Here is a 16,229-nt window from a genome sequence, read left to right as displayed (position 1 = left end):
ATTCAGCATCCAGCACTAGGGGCCTCACACTGCAGGTTTTAGCTGTAGCAGCAGACACACATTTAACGGCACATAAAATAAGAGATTAAAACTGTCGTCTCCCTCACCTCACCACTAGTTCAGCTCCCCATCCCCTCGTGCCCATTACGCCTCCTCCGACTCAGCTCCCCCACTAACTACGGTCCCCCAGCTCAGCTCCCCCTCAGCCCCAGCTCCCCCCACTGCTCTCCCTCAGCCCCAGCTCCCCCCACTACTCCCCCTCTTGCTCAGCTCCCCCACAGCCCCAGCTCCCCCCACAACTCCCCCTCTGGCTCAGCTCCCTCAGCTTCTCCCACTACTCCCCCCGACTCAGCTCCCCCCACTGCTCCCCCTCAGCCCCAGCTCCCCCCAATACTCCCCCCAGCTCATTTCCCCCCAGCACCAGCTCCCCCAACTACTCCCTCAGCTCAGCTCCCCCCCACCCCACTACTCCCCCTGGCTCAGTTCCCCCTCAGCCCCAGCTCCCCCAACTACTCCCTCAGCTCAGCTCCCCCCACCCCACTACTCCCCCAGCTCAGCTCCCCCTCAGCCCCAGCTTCCCCCACTACTCCCCCTCTGGCTCAGCTCCCCCCACCCCACTACTCCCCCCAGCTCAACTCCCCCCCAGCACCAGCTCCCCCCACTTCTCCCTCAGCTCAGCTCCCCCCACCCCACTACTCCCCCCAGCTCAGCTCCCCCCCAGCCCCAGCTCCCCCCACTACTCCCTCAGCTCAGCTCCCCCCCACCCCACTGCTCCCCCCGGCTCAGCTCTCCCCCGTGACCTCACTATATTCCGCCCCCCCGTTGCCCCCTCTGGCTCAGCACCGCTCCCCTCCGCTCAGCTCCTCCCCCCGCATTACGTCACGGCCCCAGCTCAAACTCGCTGCCGGAAGTGGGCGTGGCTCCTCGGCGAGGGACGGTCACATGCCTAGATCATCATGTGATCTCCAAAGGGGGCGGGCCCGGGAGCAGCTTCTCGCGAGATCAACGCAGGTATCGGTGCAGCAAGATGGCGGCGCCGGAGACGCAGGCGGCGCTTCCTGGTTCCGGCCCGGAGCAGGTAGCGGCGCTGTGGCGTGTCGCCGGGTCCCTGGAGCCTCCCCTTCCTGGGCCGGTGTCGGTTCCCCGGCCCCATAACCGCTCCCCACGGGTTCGGCTGCGCTCCCTGGGCCCTGCCGCCCCCTCCCCCGCCGGGCCGGGCGGCTCAGCCCCCACCTCATCCCGCCCCTGCCCACTGGGCTCCCCTCGGCCCCTTCCCCCGCCGGGCCGGGCGGCTCAGCCCCCACCTCATCCCGCCCCTGCCCGCTGCGCTCCGCTTTCCCCGGGCTCGGCCCCTTCCCCCGCCGGGCCGGGCGGCTCAGCCCCCACCTCATCCCGCCCCTGCCCACTGGACTCCGCTCTCCCCGGGCTCGGCCCCTTCCCCCGCCGGGCCGGGCGGCTCAGCCCCCACCTCATCCCGCTCCTGCCCGCTGGGCTCCCCTCGGCCCCTTCCCCCGCCGGGCCGGGCGGCTCAGCCCCCACCTCATCCCGCCCCTGCCCACTGGGCTCCCCTCGGCCCCTTCCCCCGCCGGGCCGGGCGGCTCAGCCCCCACCTCATCCCGCCCCTGCCCGCTGCGCTCCGCTTTCCCCGGGCTCGGCCCCTTCCCCCGCCGGGCCGGGCGGCTCAGCCCCCACCTCATCCCGCTCCTGCCCGCTGGGCTCCCCTCGGCCCCTTCCCCCGCCGGGCCGGGCAGCTCAGCCCCCAACTCATCCCGCCCCTGCCCGCTGCGCTCCGCTTTTCCCGGGCTCGACCCCTTTCCCCGCCGGGCCGGGCGGCTCAGCCCCACCTCATCCCGCCCCTGCCCGCTGGGCTCCGCTCTCCCCGGGCTCGGCCCCTTCCCCCGCCGGGCCGGGCGGCTCAGCCCCCACCTCATCCCGCCCCTGCCCGCTGGGCTCCGCTCTCCCTGGGCTCGGATCCCTCCCTGGATCTTCCGTCGCTTCCCCTACCGGGCCGGGCGGCTCAGCTCCCACCCCATCCCGCCCCTGCCCACTGGGCTCCGCTCTCTCTCGCCTCGGCCCCCCTTTCCCCGCTGGTCCAGGGCTTCTCAGCTCCCCACCTCAGCCTGACTCTGCTCTCCCTTGGCCGTGGCTTCCTCCCTCCTCTGCCCTGGTCGTGTTCGGCTCGGCTCCACTCGGCTGGGCCCCCCTTACCCTCACTTATCCCTAGGCTCAGCTCCCCACCTGCTCCCTTTCCCCCCATGCTCTGCTTCCTGAGCCCCTTAGTCCCCTTCCTCGCCAGGCTGCCCTGACTCAGCTTCTAGCCTCCTCTCCTGCCCGGGTTCATCTCCCTGGACCACTCTGTCCCTTCTGTTATGGCCCAGGTTCTTCAGTCCTGGAATCCATGGGAGCCCCTGTGTTGTTTCCAGACTGGGGCTCTGGGCTCCCCCAGCGGCCCTGGTTGGGGGCTTGTCCTGCGTAGCCAGCTGGGGGAGCCACCTGGCCCTGCCCAACATATGGCCGTTTCCCACCAGCAAAAGCAGATAACCTGCTGCCCTGTGCACTGCTTAGCAGCCAGTATCTGCTCCTCCCTCCAAAGCAGGTAACGAGTAATGGAACCGTGGCGGGGGCCCCGACTGCAGAGACCCAGCAGCAGAACCAGCCCCAGCAACAAGCTCCCAATGCCTGGCAGGTCATCAAAGGAGTTTTGTTCAGGTGAGCCTTGGCTGATTCCCCAGCTGCCCTATGCTCATCACATATTAAAAACCTGATGTTAATTTCAATTTGGCCTCTGAATCCCTTGCCCCTGGCTGTAGGTGCTATGACAGTTATTTCAAATACATTTAGTAACAAAACATCAACAGATCCCATCCTATGTTAAAAACTGCCATTCAGCAAGGGAACATTGCCAACTAAAAACTCCCGCTCCTCTGGTCTCTTGAGAAACCCCACAGCCCAGTCACTGCTGCAAGAGCAAGACATGTTCTGGTCTGAGACAAAGCTATAAAGTTGGGGTCATCTGCATACTGACAGCACTTCACCCACAGTTCAACGCTTCACCCGCCAGCTCTGCCACCAGTCTCGTATCGCATAGAATGCTGCAGTCCCCTAACTGCAATGCCTAACACTAATCTGGGGCTCCTTCAGGTGGGAGGGAGAAGAGCAGAGCCACCTGAGCTCAGCTTTTTCACTCCACCATGCACTGCAGTTGAGAGACTAATGCCTATTTTTAAGAAAGGGAATAAAAGTGATCCGGGTAATTATAGGCCTGTTAGCTTGACATCTGTAGTATGCAAGGTCTTGGAAAAAATTTTAAGGGAGAAAGTAGTCAAGGACATAGAGGTCAATGGTAATTGGGACGAATTGCAACACGGATTTAGTAAAGGTAGATCGTGCCAAACCAATCTGATCTCCTTCTTTGAGAAGGTGACGGATTACTTAGATAAAGGAAATGCGGTAGATATAATTTACCTAGATTTCAGTAAGGCGTTCGACACGGTTCCGCACGGGGAACTGTTAGTCAAATTGGAAAAGATGGGAATGAATATGAAAGTTGTAAGTTGGATAAGGAACTGGTTAAAGGGGAGACTCCAGAGGGTCGTATTGAAAGGTGAATTGTCAGGCTGGAAGGAGGTCACTAGTGGAGTCCCTCAAGGATCGGTTTTGGGACCGATCTTATTTAACCTTTTTATTACTGACCTTGGCACAAAGAGCGGGAATGTGCTAATAAAGTTTGCGGATGACACGAAGCTGGGGGGTATTGCTAACACGGAGAAGGACAGGGATACTATTCAGGAAGATCTGAACCACCTTGTAAACTGGAGTAATAGAAATAGGATGAAATACAATAGTGAAAAGTGCAAGGTTATGCATTTAGGAATTAATAATAAGAATTTTGGATATACGTTGGGGGCGCATCAGTTGGAAACGATGGAGGAGGAGAAGGACCTTGGGGTGCTGGTTGATAGCAGGATGACTATGAGTCGCCAATGTGATACGGCTGTTAAAAAAGCAAATGCGATTTTGGGATGCATCAGGCGGGGTATTTCCTGCAAGGATAAGGAGGTGTTAGTACCGTTATACAAGGCGTTGGTGAGACCCCATCTGGAATACTGTGTGCAGTTCTGGTGTCCCATGTTCAAGAAGGATGAATTCACACTGGAACAGGTTCAGAGACGGGCTACAAGGATGATCCGAGGAATGGAAAAACTGCCTTATGAAAGGAGACTCAAAGAGCTTGGCTTGTTTAGCCTGGCCAAAAGAAGGCTGCGGGGGGATATGCTTGCTCTATATAAATATATCAGGGGGGTTAACGTTAGGGAGGGAGAGGAATTATTTAAGTTTAGTACTAATGTAGGCACGAGGACGAATGGGTATAAACTGGATATTAGGAAGTTTAGACTTGAAATTAGACGAAGTTTTCTAACCATTAGGGGAGTGAAGTTCTGGAACAGCCTTCCGAGGGAAGTAGTGGGGGCAAAAGACTTTCCTGGCTTTAAGACAAAGCTTGATAAGTATATGGAGGGGATGTTATGATAGGATTGTTAATTTGGGCAATTGATCTTGGATTACCACCAGATAGGTCTGCTCAATGATCTGCGGGGAGATGTTGGATGGCATGGGAACTGAGTTACTGCAGAGAATTCCTTCTTGGGTGCTGGCTGGTGACTCTTGCCCACATGCTCAGGGTTTAGCTGATCGCCATATTTGGGGTCGGGAAGGAATTTTCCTCCAGGGCGGATTGGCAGGGGCCCTGGAGGTTTTTCGCCTTCCCCTGCAGCGTGGGGCACGGGTCGCTTGCTGGTGGTTTCTCTGCAGCTTGAGGTCTTCAAACCAATTTTGAAGATTTCAATAACTCGATCCTGGGATAGGGGTTGTTATAAAATTGGATGGGTGGGGTTCTGTGGCCTGCCTTGTGCAGGAGGTCAGACTAGATGATCAGGTTGGTCCCTTCTGACCTATGAGTCTATGAGTCTATGATCTAGTATTGGCACAGGCACCTCATGTGTATCCATTACTGAAAGGAGATAGCCGTGTCTCTGTACGTACCCAGGTCACAGCCCTGGTTGTCAGTTGGAAGTGCGAGGCATTGAGCTACTTCAGAATGTCTCATCACAGCTTCTCCATTTCATAACCAAAAATGGAAATATAGGTATTAGTCTCTCCAGTGACAATCAGCATCAAGTGAGAGCTTTTGAGCAGAGTCTGAAGAGATTCCTCCACTAGAGCAGTGAGCATCGTGCCCTTCTCTAAGTAGATGTTAGTGTTCTCAACTAGCCTTCAGCAGCACTGAAGGAGGAGATAAAGTAAAAGTTGAGTAGAGTGTTGTCCCAGGACATCCAGAATCTGAGTGAACAATGCTAGTCAAGATGTGACTGGAGAGAGCCAAGTGTCTATTTCCTTCAGAGATTGTCTTGCTTCTATGGCTGCAGACAGTTCAAGCAAAATCTGCTCAGTTTTCTTGGGAACAGGAAAGCTTCACAGCAGCCAGTGTGTGGAAAGAATGTGGATTAATCAGGTTAATTGTTAACCTGAAAGAAATTGTTGCTGGAGGTTTTGCAGATGTTAAATAATTTTTTTTTACTCTACCACATTTGCACGGCCACTGTGAGATAATATTTTTTTTTAAAAATTGACATACGTGATCAGCTTCAGATGAGATTTCTACCACTGGTGCTGGTGGTGATGAGAGCAGTTTGTGTGTGAATTGAGAGTTGTGGGCTCTAATATTGTAATGAAGAAACGTGGAGAGTCAGGAGCATTGGAAATACAGGGGAAAAAATAAAATAAAAGTCCCATAGGAACTGAAATAGCTTAGGTTAAAGATTCCCATACAGCTTGATGCTCTTTAGCTCCCAGCCCCCAGAGTCAGAGCAAGTCTTTTACAGACTAGATAAGCATTCCAGGCTGGTGTAGGCCCTTGCCATGTTTCTAAGTTAACTTCATTCATTCAATACTGGAACAGTCCTCTATTTAAGACAGGTTCCCAAGCTAACAGTCGTCTTAAATTAAACTCCAAGCTGGAGAGGCGATCCTGGCAATTACAGCCAGTAAAACCTAACTTCTGTACCAGGTAGATTGGTCGAAACTATAGTGAAGAGCAGAATTATCAGACATACAGGTGAACATGCTTTGTTGGGGGAAGAGTCAATATTGCTTTTATAAATGGAAATCATGCCTCACCAATCTATTAGAATTCTTTGAGAGAGATCAAAACATGTTGACAAGGGGGATCCAGTGGATATGGTATATTTAGACTTCCGGAAAGCCTTTGACAAGGGACCTCACCAAAGGCTCTTAAGCAAAGTAAGCAGTCATGGGATAAGAGGGATCCAATGGATTGCTAACTGGTTAAAAGATAGGAAGCAAAGGGTAGGAATAAATGGTCAGTTTTGAGAATGGAAAGAGGTAAAAAGCAATGTCCTGCAGGGTCTGTTCAGCAACCAGTGCTCTTCAACATATTCATAAATGATCTGGAAAAAGGGGTAAACAGTGAGGTGGTAAAATTTGCAGATGATACAAAATTACTCAAAATACGTCAGTCCAAAGCAGACTGCAAAGAGTTACAAAGGGCTCTCACTAAACTGAATGATTGGGTAACAAAATGGCAGGTAAAATTCAATGTTAAGTGCAAAGTAATGCATATTGGAAAATCTAATCCCAACTATACATGCAAAATGATGGGATCTAAATTAGCTGTTACCATTCAAGAAAGAGATCTTGGAGATATTGTGGCTAGTTCTCTGAAAACATCTCAATGTGCAGCTGCAGTCAAAAAAGCTAACAATGTTAGGAACTATTAGTAAAGGAATAGACAATAAAACAGAAAATATTATAATGCCTCTATATTAATCCATGGTATGCCTATGTCTTGAATACTGTTTGCCAGTCTAGTTGCCCCATCGCTAAAAAGAGATATTAGAGTTGAAAAAGATACAGAGATGGGCAACAAAAATGATTAGGGGCATGGAACAGCTTCCGTGTGAGGCGAGATTGAAAATAGGCTGTCAATTAATTGCAGTTAACTGACACGATTAATGCAAAAAAAGCAATTGCGATTAATCACAGTTTTAATTACACTATTAATAGAATACCAATTGAAATGTATTAACTATTTTTGGATGTTTTTCTACATTTTAAAATATATTGATTTAAATTACAACACAGAATACAAAGTGTACAGTGATCACTTTTTGTTTTTATTAAAATATTTGCACTGTAAAAATAAGATATTTTTCAATTCACCTCATACAAGTACCGTAATGCAATCTTTTCGTTGTGAAAGTGCAACTTTAAAAGGTAGATTTTTGTTGTTGTTACATAACTCCACTCAAAAACAAAACAATGCAAACCTTTGCAGGGGTCCCAAACCTGTTTTGTCTGGCGGGCGCCAGACGACGAGCCATGGAGGACCGTGGCAGCGGACAGGCATCCACCGAAATGCCCCTGACAAGTGGTGTCATCCAGCGGCATGACGCTCTTTGTCGGTGGCAAGCAGCGTCATCCAGAGGTGTTGCTGCTGAAATGCCACCAAATTTTGGCAGTATTTCAGCAGATGCTCGTCCAGTGGCCAGTACGTGGGTGCAGTTAGACTCCGCGGCGGGCGCCATGGCGCCCGCGGGCACTGCTTGGGGACCCCTGCTTTAGAGCCTACAAGTCATAGAATCATAGAACTGGAAGGGACCTCGAGAAGTCATCTAATCCCATTCCCTGCACTCAAAGCAGGACTAAGTATTATCTAGACCAGCGTTTTCCAAACTTTTTTGGCCATGAAACACTTTTTAGCCTGTTACAGAACGCTTATATTATTATTTTGTAGTCATTTGGTTTTCAAATAAAAATTGCGTTATTTATGTTCAAATACATTTTATTTTATAAAACAAAGCAAAAATAGAAATTTAAAATAACTTGAACTAACAATTTCTAACTGGAAAGCGCGTATAAAGTAATACAAAAATCAAGTGCGAGAGTCAAAATTAGTGTTCTGTTTTAAAAAAAACTATTTTATATATACACAAACACCAAACAAATTAGATTTTTACTGGGAAAATCTATTTTTATAAACAAAGATACAAATTTGGATTTAATGGGATTGGTGTTCCTGCGTTTTTCTGTCACAGATTTGCTTAATATTAGGAATAATGCTCAAAAGTTGAATCCTCATGTCAGGTGTAGCATCAAGTCTATTCCTATATTTGGTTTGTTGCAGTATAATACAAAAATCCTGTCTCACACAAATAAGTTGTAGCAAAAGGAAGAAGCACTCAAACTGCACGTTTAGCCACATTAGGGTGCTCTTCTGATATGCTGCTCCAAAAATTATTCAGCAGGAAATCCTTAAACTTTTGTTTCAAATCAGAATAAAAGTGGACGGGTAGGGTTCTGTGGCCTGCCTTGTGCAGGAGGTCAGACTAGATGATCATATTGGTCCCTTCTGACCTATGAGTCTATGAGAGTCAGAAATTAAGTCTATTAGGCTTTCATAATCGTGTGCGGTAAAGCTGACTGGTTTGGTTGTAATTACAAACAGATTTTGAACCCAAACATTATCATCAGTAGTCGTAGGAAAATATTCTAATAAAGAGGCCTACAAGTCATGTAAGTGCTGTAAAATGAGGTTGGAAACTTCATGGACTGTAGAATTTATTTCAGTCAGAAAGTCATGGACTGTAGGGAAGCAGTCAAAGTTACTCTTCTACTGAAGATGCCCAGAATTCCAGTTTCTTTAACGATGAAATTTTATCCATTGTAGTAAAAATAGTCACATTCTTTCCTTTCAGCGACAGATTAATCTCATTTAATTTTGCGAAAATATCTGCAAGATACGCAAGTCTCATTAGCCATGAGGAATTTGTCAGACAGTCATTAAATTTTCCTCCTGAATTATCTGAAGTGAAGAATACCAGTAGTTCACTGCGAAGCTCAAAAAGCCTCACAAGCACTTTTCCTCTGGATAGCCACCTCGCTTCTGTATGTAAAAGAAGCGCTTTGTGCTGACGACCCATTTCCTCACACAAAATTTTAAATAACCTGAATTGAAGTGGTCAAGATTTGGCAAAATTGATAATTTGCACTGCTTCATCGAGCACAGTTTTCCGATATGCTGGTATTTTTTTAACTGCAAGTGCTTGTCTGTGTAGAACACAATGGTTCTTAGTGTGTTCTGGTGCCACACTTATGATTCGTGTTTGTTCAACCTGCTCTTAAAAATCCCTAATGTTGGAGATTCCACAACTTCCCGAGGCAGTTTATCACAGTGCATAACCACTGTTGCTGCAGTCTTAGCCCATTGCTGCTTGTCCTATCCGCAGCAGTTAAGAACAACAATTTTTCTCCATCCTCCTTGTAACAACCATTTATGTACTTGACAACTGTTATATCCCCTCTCAGTCTTCTCTTCTCTAGACTAAACAAACCCAATTTTTTCCATCTTCCATTATAGGTCATATTTTCTAGACCTTTAATATTTTTTGTTCCTCTTCTCTGGACTTTCTCCAATTTGTCCACATCTTTCCTGAAATGTGTTGCCCAAAACTGGACATAATACTCCAGTTGAGGCCTAATCAGCGTGGAGTAGAACAGAAGAATTACTTCTCATGTCCTGTTTACAATGTGTTACACTGACTCATATTTAGCTTGTGATCAACTATGACCCCTAGATCCCTTTCCACAGTACTCCTTCCTAGGCATTCATTTCCCATTTTGTATGTGTGCAACTGATTGTTCCTTCCTAAGTGGAGTACTTTGCATTTGTCCTTATTGAATTTCATCCTATTTTCTTCAGACTGTTTCTCCAGTTTCTCCAGATCATTTTGAATTTTAACCTTATCCTCCAAAGCACTTGCAGCCCCTCCCAGCTTGGTATCGTCCGCAGACTTTATAAGTGTACTCTCTATGCCATTTTCTAAATCAATGATGAAGATATTGAACAGAACTGGACCCATGACCGATCCTTACAGGACCCCACTCGTTATGCCCTTCCAGCATGACTGTGAACCACTGATAACTACTCTCTGAGAACGATTTTCCAAGCAGTAATGCACCCACCTAATAGTAACTCCATCTAGGTTGTATTTCCCTAGTTTGTTTATGAGACAGCATGTGAGACAGTATCAAAAGCCTTACTAAAGTAAAGATGTACCACATCTAACGCTTTCTCCCCCCCCCCCCCCCCAAGGCTTGTTTCGCTGTCAAAGAAATCTATCAGGTTGTTTGGCATGATTTGTTCTTGACAAATCCATGCTGACTGTTATTTATCACCTTATTATCTTCTAGATGTTTGCAAATTGATTGCTTAATTATTTGCTCCATTATCTTTCCTGGTACAGAGATTAAGCTGACTGCTCTGTAATTCTTCAAGTTGTCCTTATTTCCCTTTTTATAGATGGGCACTAGATTTGCCCTTTTCCAGTCTTCCGCACTGTCTCCCTTCTTCCATGACTTTTCAAAAATAGTTGCCAATGGCTCAGATATCTCCTCAGTCGTCTCCTTGAGAATTCTAGGATGCATTTCATCGGGCCCTGGTGATTTGAAAACTCCTAACTTGTCTAAGTAATTTTTGACTTGTTCTTTCCCTATTTTAGCCTCTGATCCTACCTCATTTTCACTGTCATTCACTGTTAGATGTCCAGTCGCCACCAACCTTCTTGGTAAACACCAAAACAAAGAAGTCATTAAGCACCTCTGCCATTTCCACATTGTTTGTTACTGTCTCTCCCCCACCCCTCATTGAGTAACAGGGCTACTCTGTCCTTGGTCTTCCTTTTGCTTCTAATGTATTTGTAGAATGTTTTTCTTGTTTCCTTTTATGTCCCTAGCTAGTTTGATCTCCTTTTGTGCCTTGGCTTTTCTAATTTTGTCCCTACACACGTGTGTTGTTTTGTTTATATTCATCCTTTGTAATTTGACCAAATTTCCACTTTTTGTACGACTCTTGAGTTTTAGATCACTGAACATCTCCTGGTTAAGCCAGTTTGGTCTCTTGCCATACTTCCTATCTTTCCTACACAGTGGGGTAGTTTGCTCTTGTGCCCTTAATAATGTCTCTTTGAAAAACTGCCAACTGTCTTCAATTGTTTTTCCCCTTAGACTTGATGAGTCTTAGACCATACTTACAGGATGGGGGACTCTATCCTGGGAAGCACTGACTCTGAAAAAGGTTTGGGGATGGTGGAGGATCAGCTCCTATGAGCTCCTAGTATGACACTGTGTCCAGAAGAGCTAATGCAGTGGTCCCCAGCCTTTTTGCGAGCGCCAGATGAAGGACGACTGTGGCAGTGGAGCACCCACTGAAATGCTGTCGAATTTCGAGGGCATTTCGGCGATGACGCCTCTCGATGACGCTGCTTGCTGTCGACAAGTGACGTCACCGAGAGGCATCGCCCCCGAAATTTGGGAGCGACGCCTCTCGATAACATCACTTGTTGGTGACAAGCATCGTCATCGAGAGGCGTCCCCACTGAAGTGCCGCTGAAATTCGGCGGCATTTTGGCGGGTGCTCTCCCAGGGGCCAGGACACGGGCACATAAAGATGCACCCGTGGGCATCGAGTTGGGGACCCCTGAGCTAATGCAATCCTAGAATGCATAAACAGGAATCTTAAGTAGGGCAGAGGTTCTTTTATGTCTGTATTTGACACTGGTGACTGCTGCTGGAACCCTGTGTCCAGTTCTGTTGTCTGTAATGCAAGAAGGATGTTGATAAATCAGAGAGGGGTCAGAGAAGAGCCATGAGAATGATTCAAGGATTAGAAAACATGTCTTGTCTTGTAATGAGACTCAAGCTGAATCTATTTAGCTTAATAAAGAGAGACTTAAGGGGCAATTTGATTAGTCTATAAATACCTACATGGGGAACAAATATTTAATAATAGGCTCTAATGTGATCCAATAACTGGAAGTTGAAGCTAGACAAATTCAGATTGAGCCAGTGAGAGTAATTAACCACTGGAACAATTTACCAAGGGTTGGGGATCTCCGTCACTGACCATTTTAATATCAGGATGTTTTTCTAAAAGCTCTGTTCTAGCAATGGTTTGGGGGCAGTTTTCTGGCCTGTGGTATATAGAAGGTCATACTGGATGATCACAATAGTCCCTTCTGGCCTTGGAATCGATTAATCTTCCTGCCTCCAAAGAGGTTACAATCAAAGACAGACATTATACAACATGGTAGATTCCAGAAACCGATGGGGAAGCATGCGGCACCAGTGAGACAATTCTGATCAGCAAGATGAGCTGTGGTCACAGCTGTTGTTTTTTGTCTTGTACACATTCTCTGCGCTTTGACTTGTCCTACTACAACCCACAGGCTTGAGGACTTGATTTGCTCTCCACCCTGCCCTTGAGTCTCTGCATATCCAGCACATGGTAGCGTTGTGCTCCCCCCGAGTCACCTTAAGGTGGCAATGACATGGCTATAGTGGGCAGCAGACTAAGGATCTCCACCAGAGGCGGCAGAATCCAAACTCCCCTGTGATTTCTACTGCCCACCATTTTCTAAGGAGCTCTCCCCCATCTGCCCCACCCCACCCTTTTTTAGCCTCATAGGCCCTTCATGCCCTGGCCTTCCCTCTACAAAGCACCCAGCCTCCTCAGAATAACCTACCTCCCCATGCCACGTTCTCAAAAAGGAGGAATTTATTTTTTCCCTGACACCACCAGGATCATGTTCTTTCTCTTTCATGGGGTGCTCTGACTCTCTTCTGCTTTGGCAGACTCTCATCGGGAGTGATCACAACTCAGCTTCCTGCCAGTGGGCCAGGAAAAAGAATCATTGAACCAGGAGAGAGAGCTAAATCTTCGGCCACTTTGCTTTCCTGAAAAATCCTGAGATTTGAACAAACCTGTCTAGTCATAGGGGTAGTAGAGTTGGAGGATTGTTCCATGCATGGGCCAGGCTGGCATGTGGAACAGTAAGGTCTCTGAGGGTATGTCTGCTCTGCGATAAAAGACCTATGGCACATCCGTCACTGACACATCAGCTGAATTGGGCTCAAGGGCTTGGGCTGCAGGGCTATAAAACTCCAGAAGGGGAGAGGGTCTCAGAGCCTAGGCTCCAGCCTGTGTGGCTACACTATTTTTAGTCCCACAGCTTGAGACCATGAGCCTGAGCCACTGACCTGAGCTCTGAGACTTGGTGGTGTGGGTTGTTTTTTTTAATCAGGGTGTAGGTGTACTCTGGGGCTTGCACTGTTGCAGCGAGGGTGGGGACAGCAGGTGAGATGAGAGTAGAGCAGAGTCTTAGAGGGGAAAGGGTGGAAGTTTACATTCAACAGAGCGGATGTGGGAATTCAGCCCAGTGACTCGGAGGGGGCTGAGTTGGGCTGGTCAGATAACGAAGTTGAGCTTGGAATGTGGCACTCAGAGTAGATGCGAGACTTGCAGGACACAAATTTCAGCACGCACCTTCAGTGCCTGAAATGTCCTGCCTCTTTTAGTTCTGTCTCTTTAACACATTTTTAGCAAGTTTTTTGTGGCTAACTGCTCTAGAAAATAAATTCCTACCTTCGAAGCCTTCGGTGTAACTATTGGCTATGGCACTTAGAATTGTAACTGGCATACCTCTATGGTACTGAACCTTGAAAGAATTGGAACTTTGAACTTTTCGACTTATTAAGGCAAATTAGCTTGCAGAAGGGCTGGCAGTAAGGACTTTCCGCTTGGAAATGTGCAACGCATAGTTAGCTGTTTCAGTGTTAAGTGTACAAAATCCATTGTAATAACTACTTGGCATGCCCTCTCTCAGCTCAAAGGGCTGAGTAGCGTTTGATAGTCTGTAGTTCAAAAGGAATTATCTTGGGGCAGTTCTCTGGCTTAGGCTATACAAGAGGTCAGACTAGTTGATCACAGTGGTCCCCTCTGGCCTTGGAATCTGGGAATCTACTAGGTAGGGATCCAGTACTGCAGATTTCTCTGTGTCATTAGGGCTTCTGTCAGTCCCTGGTATCGCTATAGTTTGTTTTCAAGTGTCAGCACAGCCTTCTATAGGTGCGTTTAGGTTTGGGGTACTTAACTAAAAGCTGACTTCACTGCCAACTTCTGTGGACTGTGTATCCCAGTAAATTCTCACTTACTCTATTGCCTTGCCCTGTCAAACAGTGTGAGAATTCATTGGGCACCTCTCACGTATGTGGCTTTTTCATGGACTATTTGGATGGCTGAAGAGGTTTGTTAATGCAGAGCTCAGGTTGCCTGGTGAATGCTGCCTTGTACCCTTCTAGAATGTGGAGAAAAGCTAAGCTTAAAACTTCTGAAAACAAATGTAGCCCCTCGTTCAGGATCTTGTCGGAAACAAGGCAACTACTGTTCTGCTTTTTAGTTGTTTGGCTGTGAATTTCCTTTGGTTTTCTCTTGAAGTGGTGGTGACAGTGAAGAGGTTATGACTATGGGGCACCTGCGGGGTTGGGGCATATGGGAGCCTCCTGCTGGGCACATCTTGCTCTTTCTCAGCTACCAATGCTGCCCAGCCTCTCTGTGGTAGAACTAGAAGGGCTAGAGGGAGGAGGGAAAGTGGTGGTAGAGGGGCTATGAAGAGTACATCTACCAGCTAGAGACAGCAAATGGCAGGAGAAACTTGGGACCCTATATTGGAGCCTAACATAGGGGTCCATGTTCTGCACACCCATATGAGGCCTGCAAAGGTGTGAAATGGCCTGTTCATCTCCCTGGGTGTTCTCTCAGCTCTTTGTATCGATGTCACATACTGAGCATACTTGGTTTTAATTTGCAGCACAGACCTAGTCAGTTTTTCATAGTGTTGCTCAGCAGGAGTCTGTAACCGTGAACTGGCACAGAACCAGTTTGCCTTGGCTGGGCCTCATAACCACAGGCTGTAAGTCTGAGAAAGCAACGTGGCTGAGAGAAACCAGTGAAAGCTTTTTCATTACAGAGCTGGCTGGCCATACAGCAAGCACAGTCCTCCTAGCAGATCTGTCAGCACTTCAGTTGAAGGCTTGGGGTGTGGGGCTTCTGTTATGTGATTAAGGAGGGCATTTGGCTGTGTCAGAAAGGATTGGGTAAAATGTCAGTGTTAATTCACTCCCCCTCTTTCTTCCATAGGATCTTCATCATCTGGGCCATCAGCAGTTGGTTCCGTCGTGGGCCGGCACCACAGGATCAGAGTAGCGCTGGCGGAGCACCCCGCGTTCCGAGCCGCAACCTTTTCCCTAAAGACACTTTAATGGTAATGGTGAAAGGAGCAGGCCTGTTAGCTGACCCAGATTCTGAGCAGGGGTAGCCATTGCAACTGCATGGATATCAGACAGTTGTTACGGCCAGTCTCAGAGATAGGGCAAATATGGCCTCAGGCTGTGTCTGTATCATCCTGTCCTAGGAGGACAGTAATTAGTGCTTGGGGCAGCGCACTAAGACTAGAACTCTGGGAAATGAACCCTGCACTAAACTGTGCGTAAGTCATGTCACCTCAGTGCCCCTACTTGGAAAATGATACCATCTCCCAGGGGTGGGAAGACTGAATTAGTCAGTGTACCTGACACAGGCCAAAATCCCCAAGATGCTTTAAAAGGGCAGTATGGGTCTCCTATGTTGCACAGAATTGCAGAATCTACCCTGTATCATAAACGTCTTCCAGAATCTCAGCTTTCCTTTTAAAAAAAAAAAAAGGCTTCTAGTCCTTGTGGGTGTGAAAATAACCTTGAAAAAGCGAATGATGCAATGGAGGGGAGAGGACTAATTCTGGGAAGGGGGACATGTTAAGGAGACTGTTTCTAGGAAGCGTTTGGGAGGAAAGGGCTGTTTTGGTGGGCTGGAGGGGGGAGGTCATGCTTTGGTACATTTAACTTTGTGCAGCTGATGAATTCCAAAGGCAAGGACAATTTTTTCAGTGTATTCTGATTGGAGTGAACTCAGCTGAGTTATGTGAGCCTAGTTCCAGGTCCCACTGGGATTTTGCCATAAATAGAATCTAGGGGTCGGGAGTTCATTTCCCTTTCTTCTACTCCCAAGGGTGTCTCCAGTTCCTAGCCTGCTACATAGTCACTGCTCCTCTCTCTCCATATTGGACTTCTCCCAGGGTAAAGGGCCCTTCCTGAGCAGCCTTGTTTCTTGGTGCTGAAGGTTAACATAGAGGGAACCTAGCAACCCCTTCCTCTCCTGCATATAAACTAGCCCAGATACCTTCCTGTCTCTCTTGGGCATGGCCAGGTGGGAGCTACTGGGATCGTCCCTGTGAGGGAAGTACAGTTTGAGTATCAGTGTGCCTGAGAGGTGGTGTCAC

At 48.1% G+C, this 16,229-nt stretch overlaps 1 protein-coding gene across 3 annotated transcripts in view; it reads left to right on the top strand.

Annotated features, from left to right (window-relative positions):
* Window positions 1–971: 971 nt before the first annotated feature.
* The window catches only part of CLPTM1 (CLPTM1 regulator of GABA type A receptor forward trafficking), a 41,269-nt gene continuing 26,011 nt past the window's right edge, over window positions 972–16,229 (top strand). For 2 of the 3 annotated variants that reach the window (XM_030544387.1, XM_030544388.1), the window contains exons 1-3: window positions 972–1,078; window positions 2,594–2,709; window positions 15,053–15,176. In XM_030544387.1, the coding sequence (XP_030400247.1) occupies window positions 1,028–1,078; window positions 2,594–2,709; window positions 15,053–15,176 (291 nt within the window). In that variant the 5' untranslated portion in view covers window positions 972–1,027. The remainder of the gene's footprint in view (window positions 1,079–2,593; window positions 2,710–15,052; window positions 15,177–16,229) is intronic. The other variant, XM_030544389.1, reaches the window with a different exon arrangement.

The sequence above is a fragment of the Gopherus evgoodei genome, unplaced genomic scaffold, assembly GCF_007399415.2.
Source record: "Gopherus evgoodei ecotype Sinaloan lineage unplaced genomic scaffold, rGopEvg1_v1.p scaffold_34_arrow_ctg1, whole genome shotgun sequence".
Classification (NCBI taxonomy): Eukaryota; Metazoa; Chordata; order Testudines; family Testudinidae; genus Gopherus; species Gopherus evgoodei.
The sequence above is the reverse complement of the archived record's forward strand: the minus strand, read 5'-3'. Positions and strand labels throughout refer to the sequence as shown.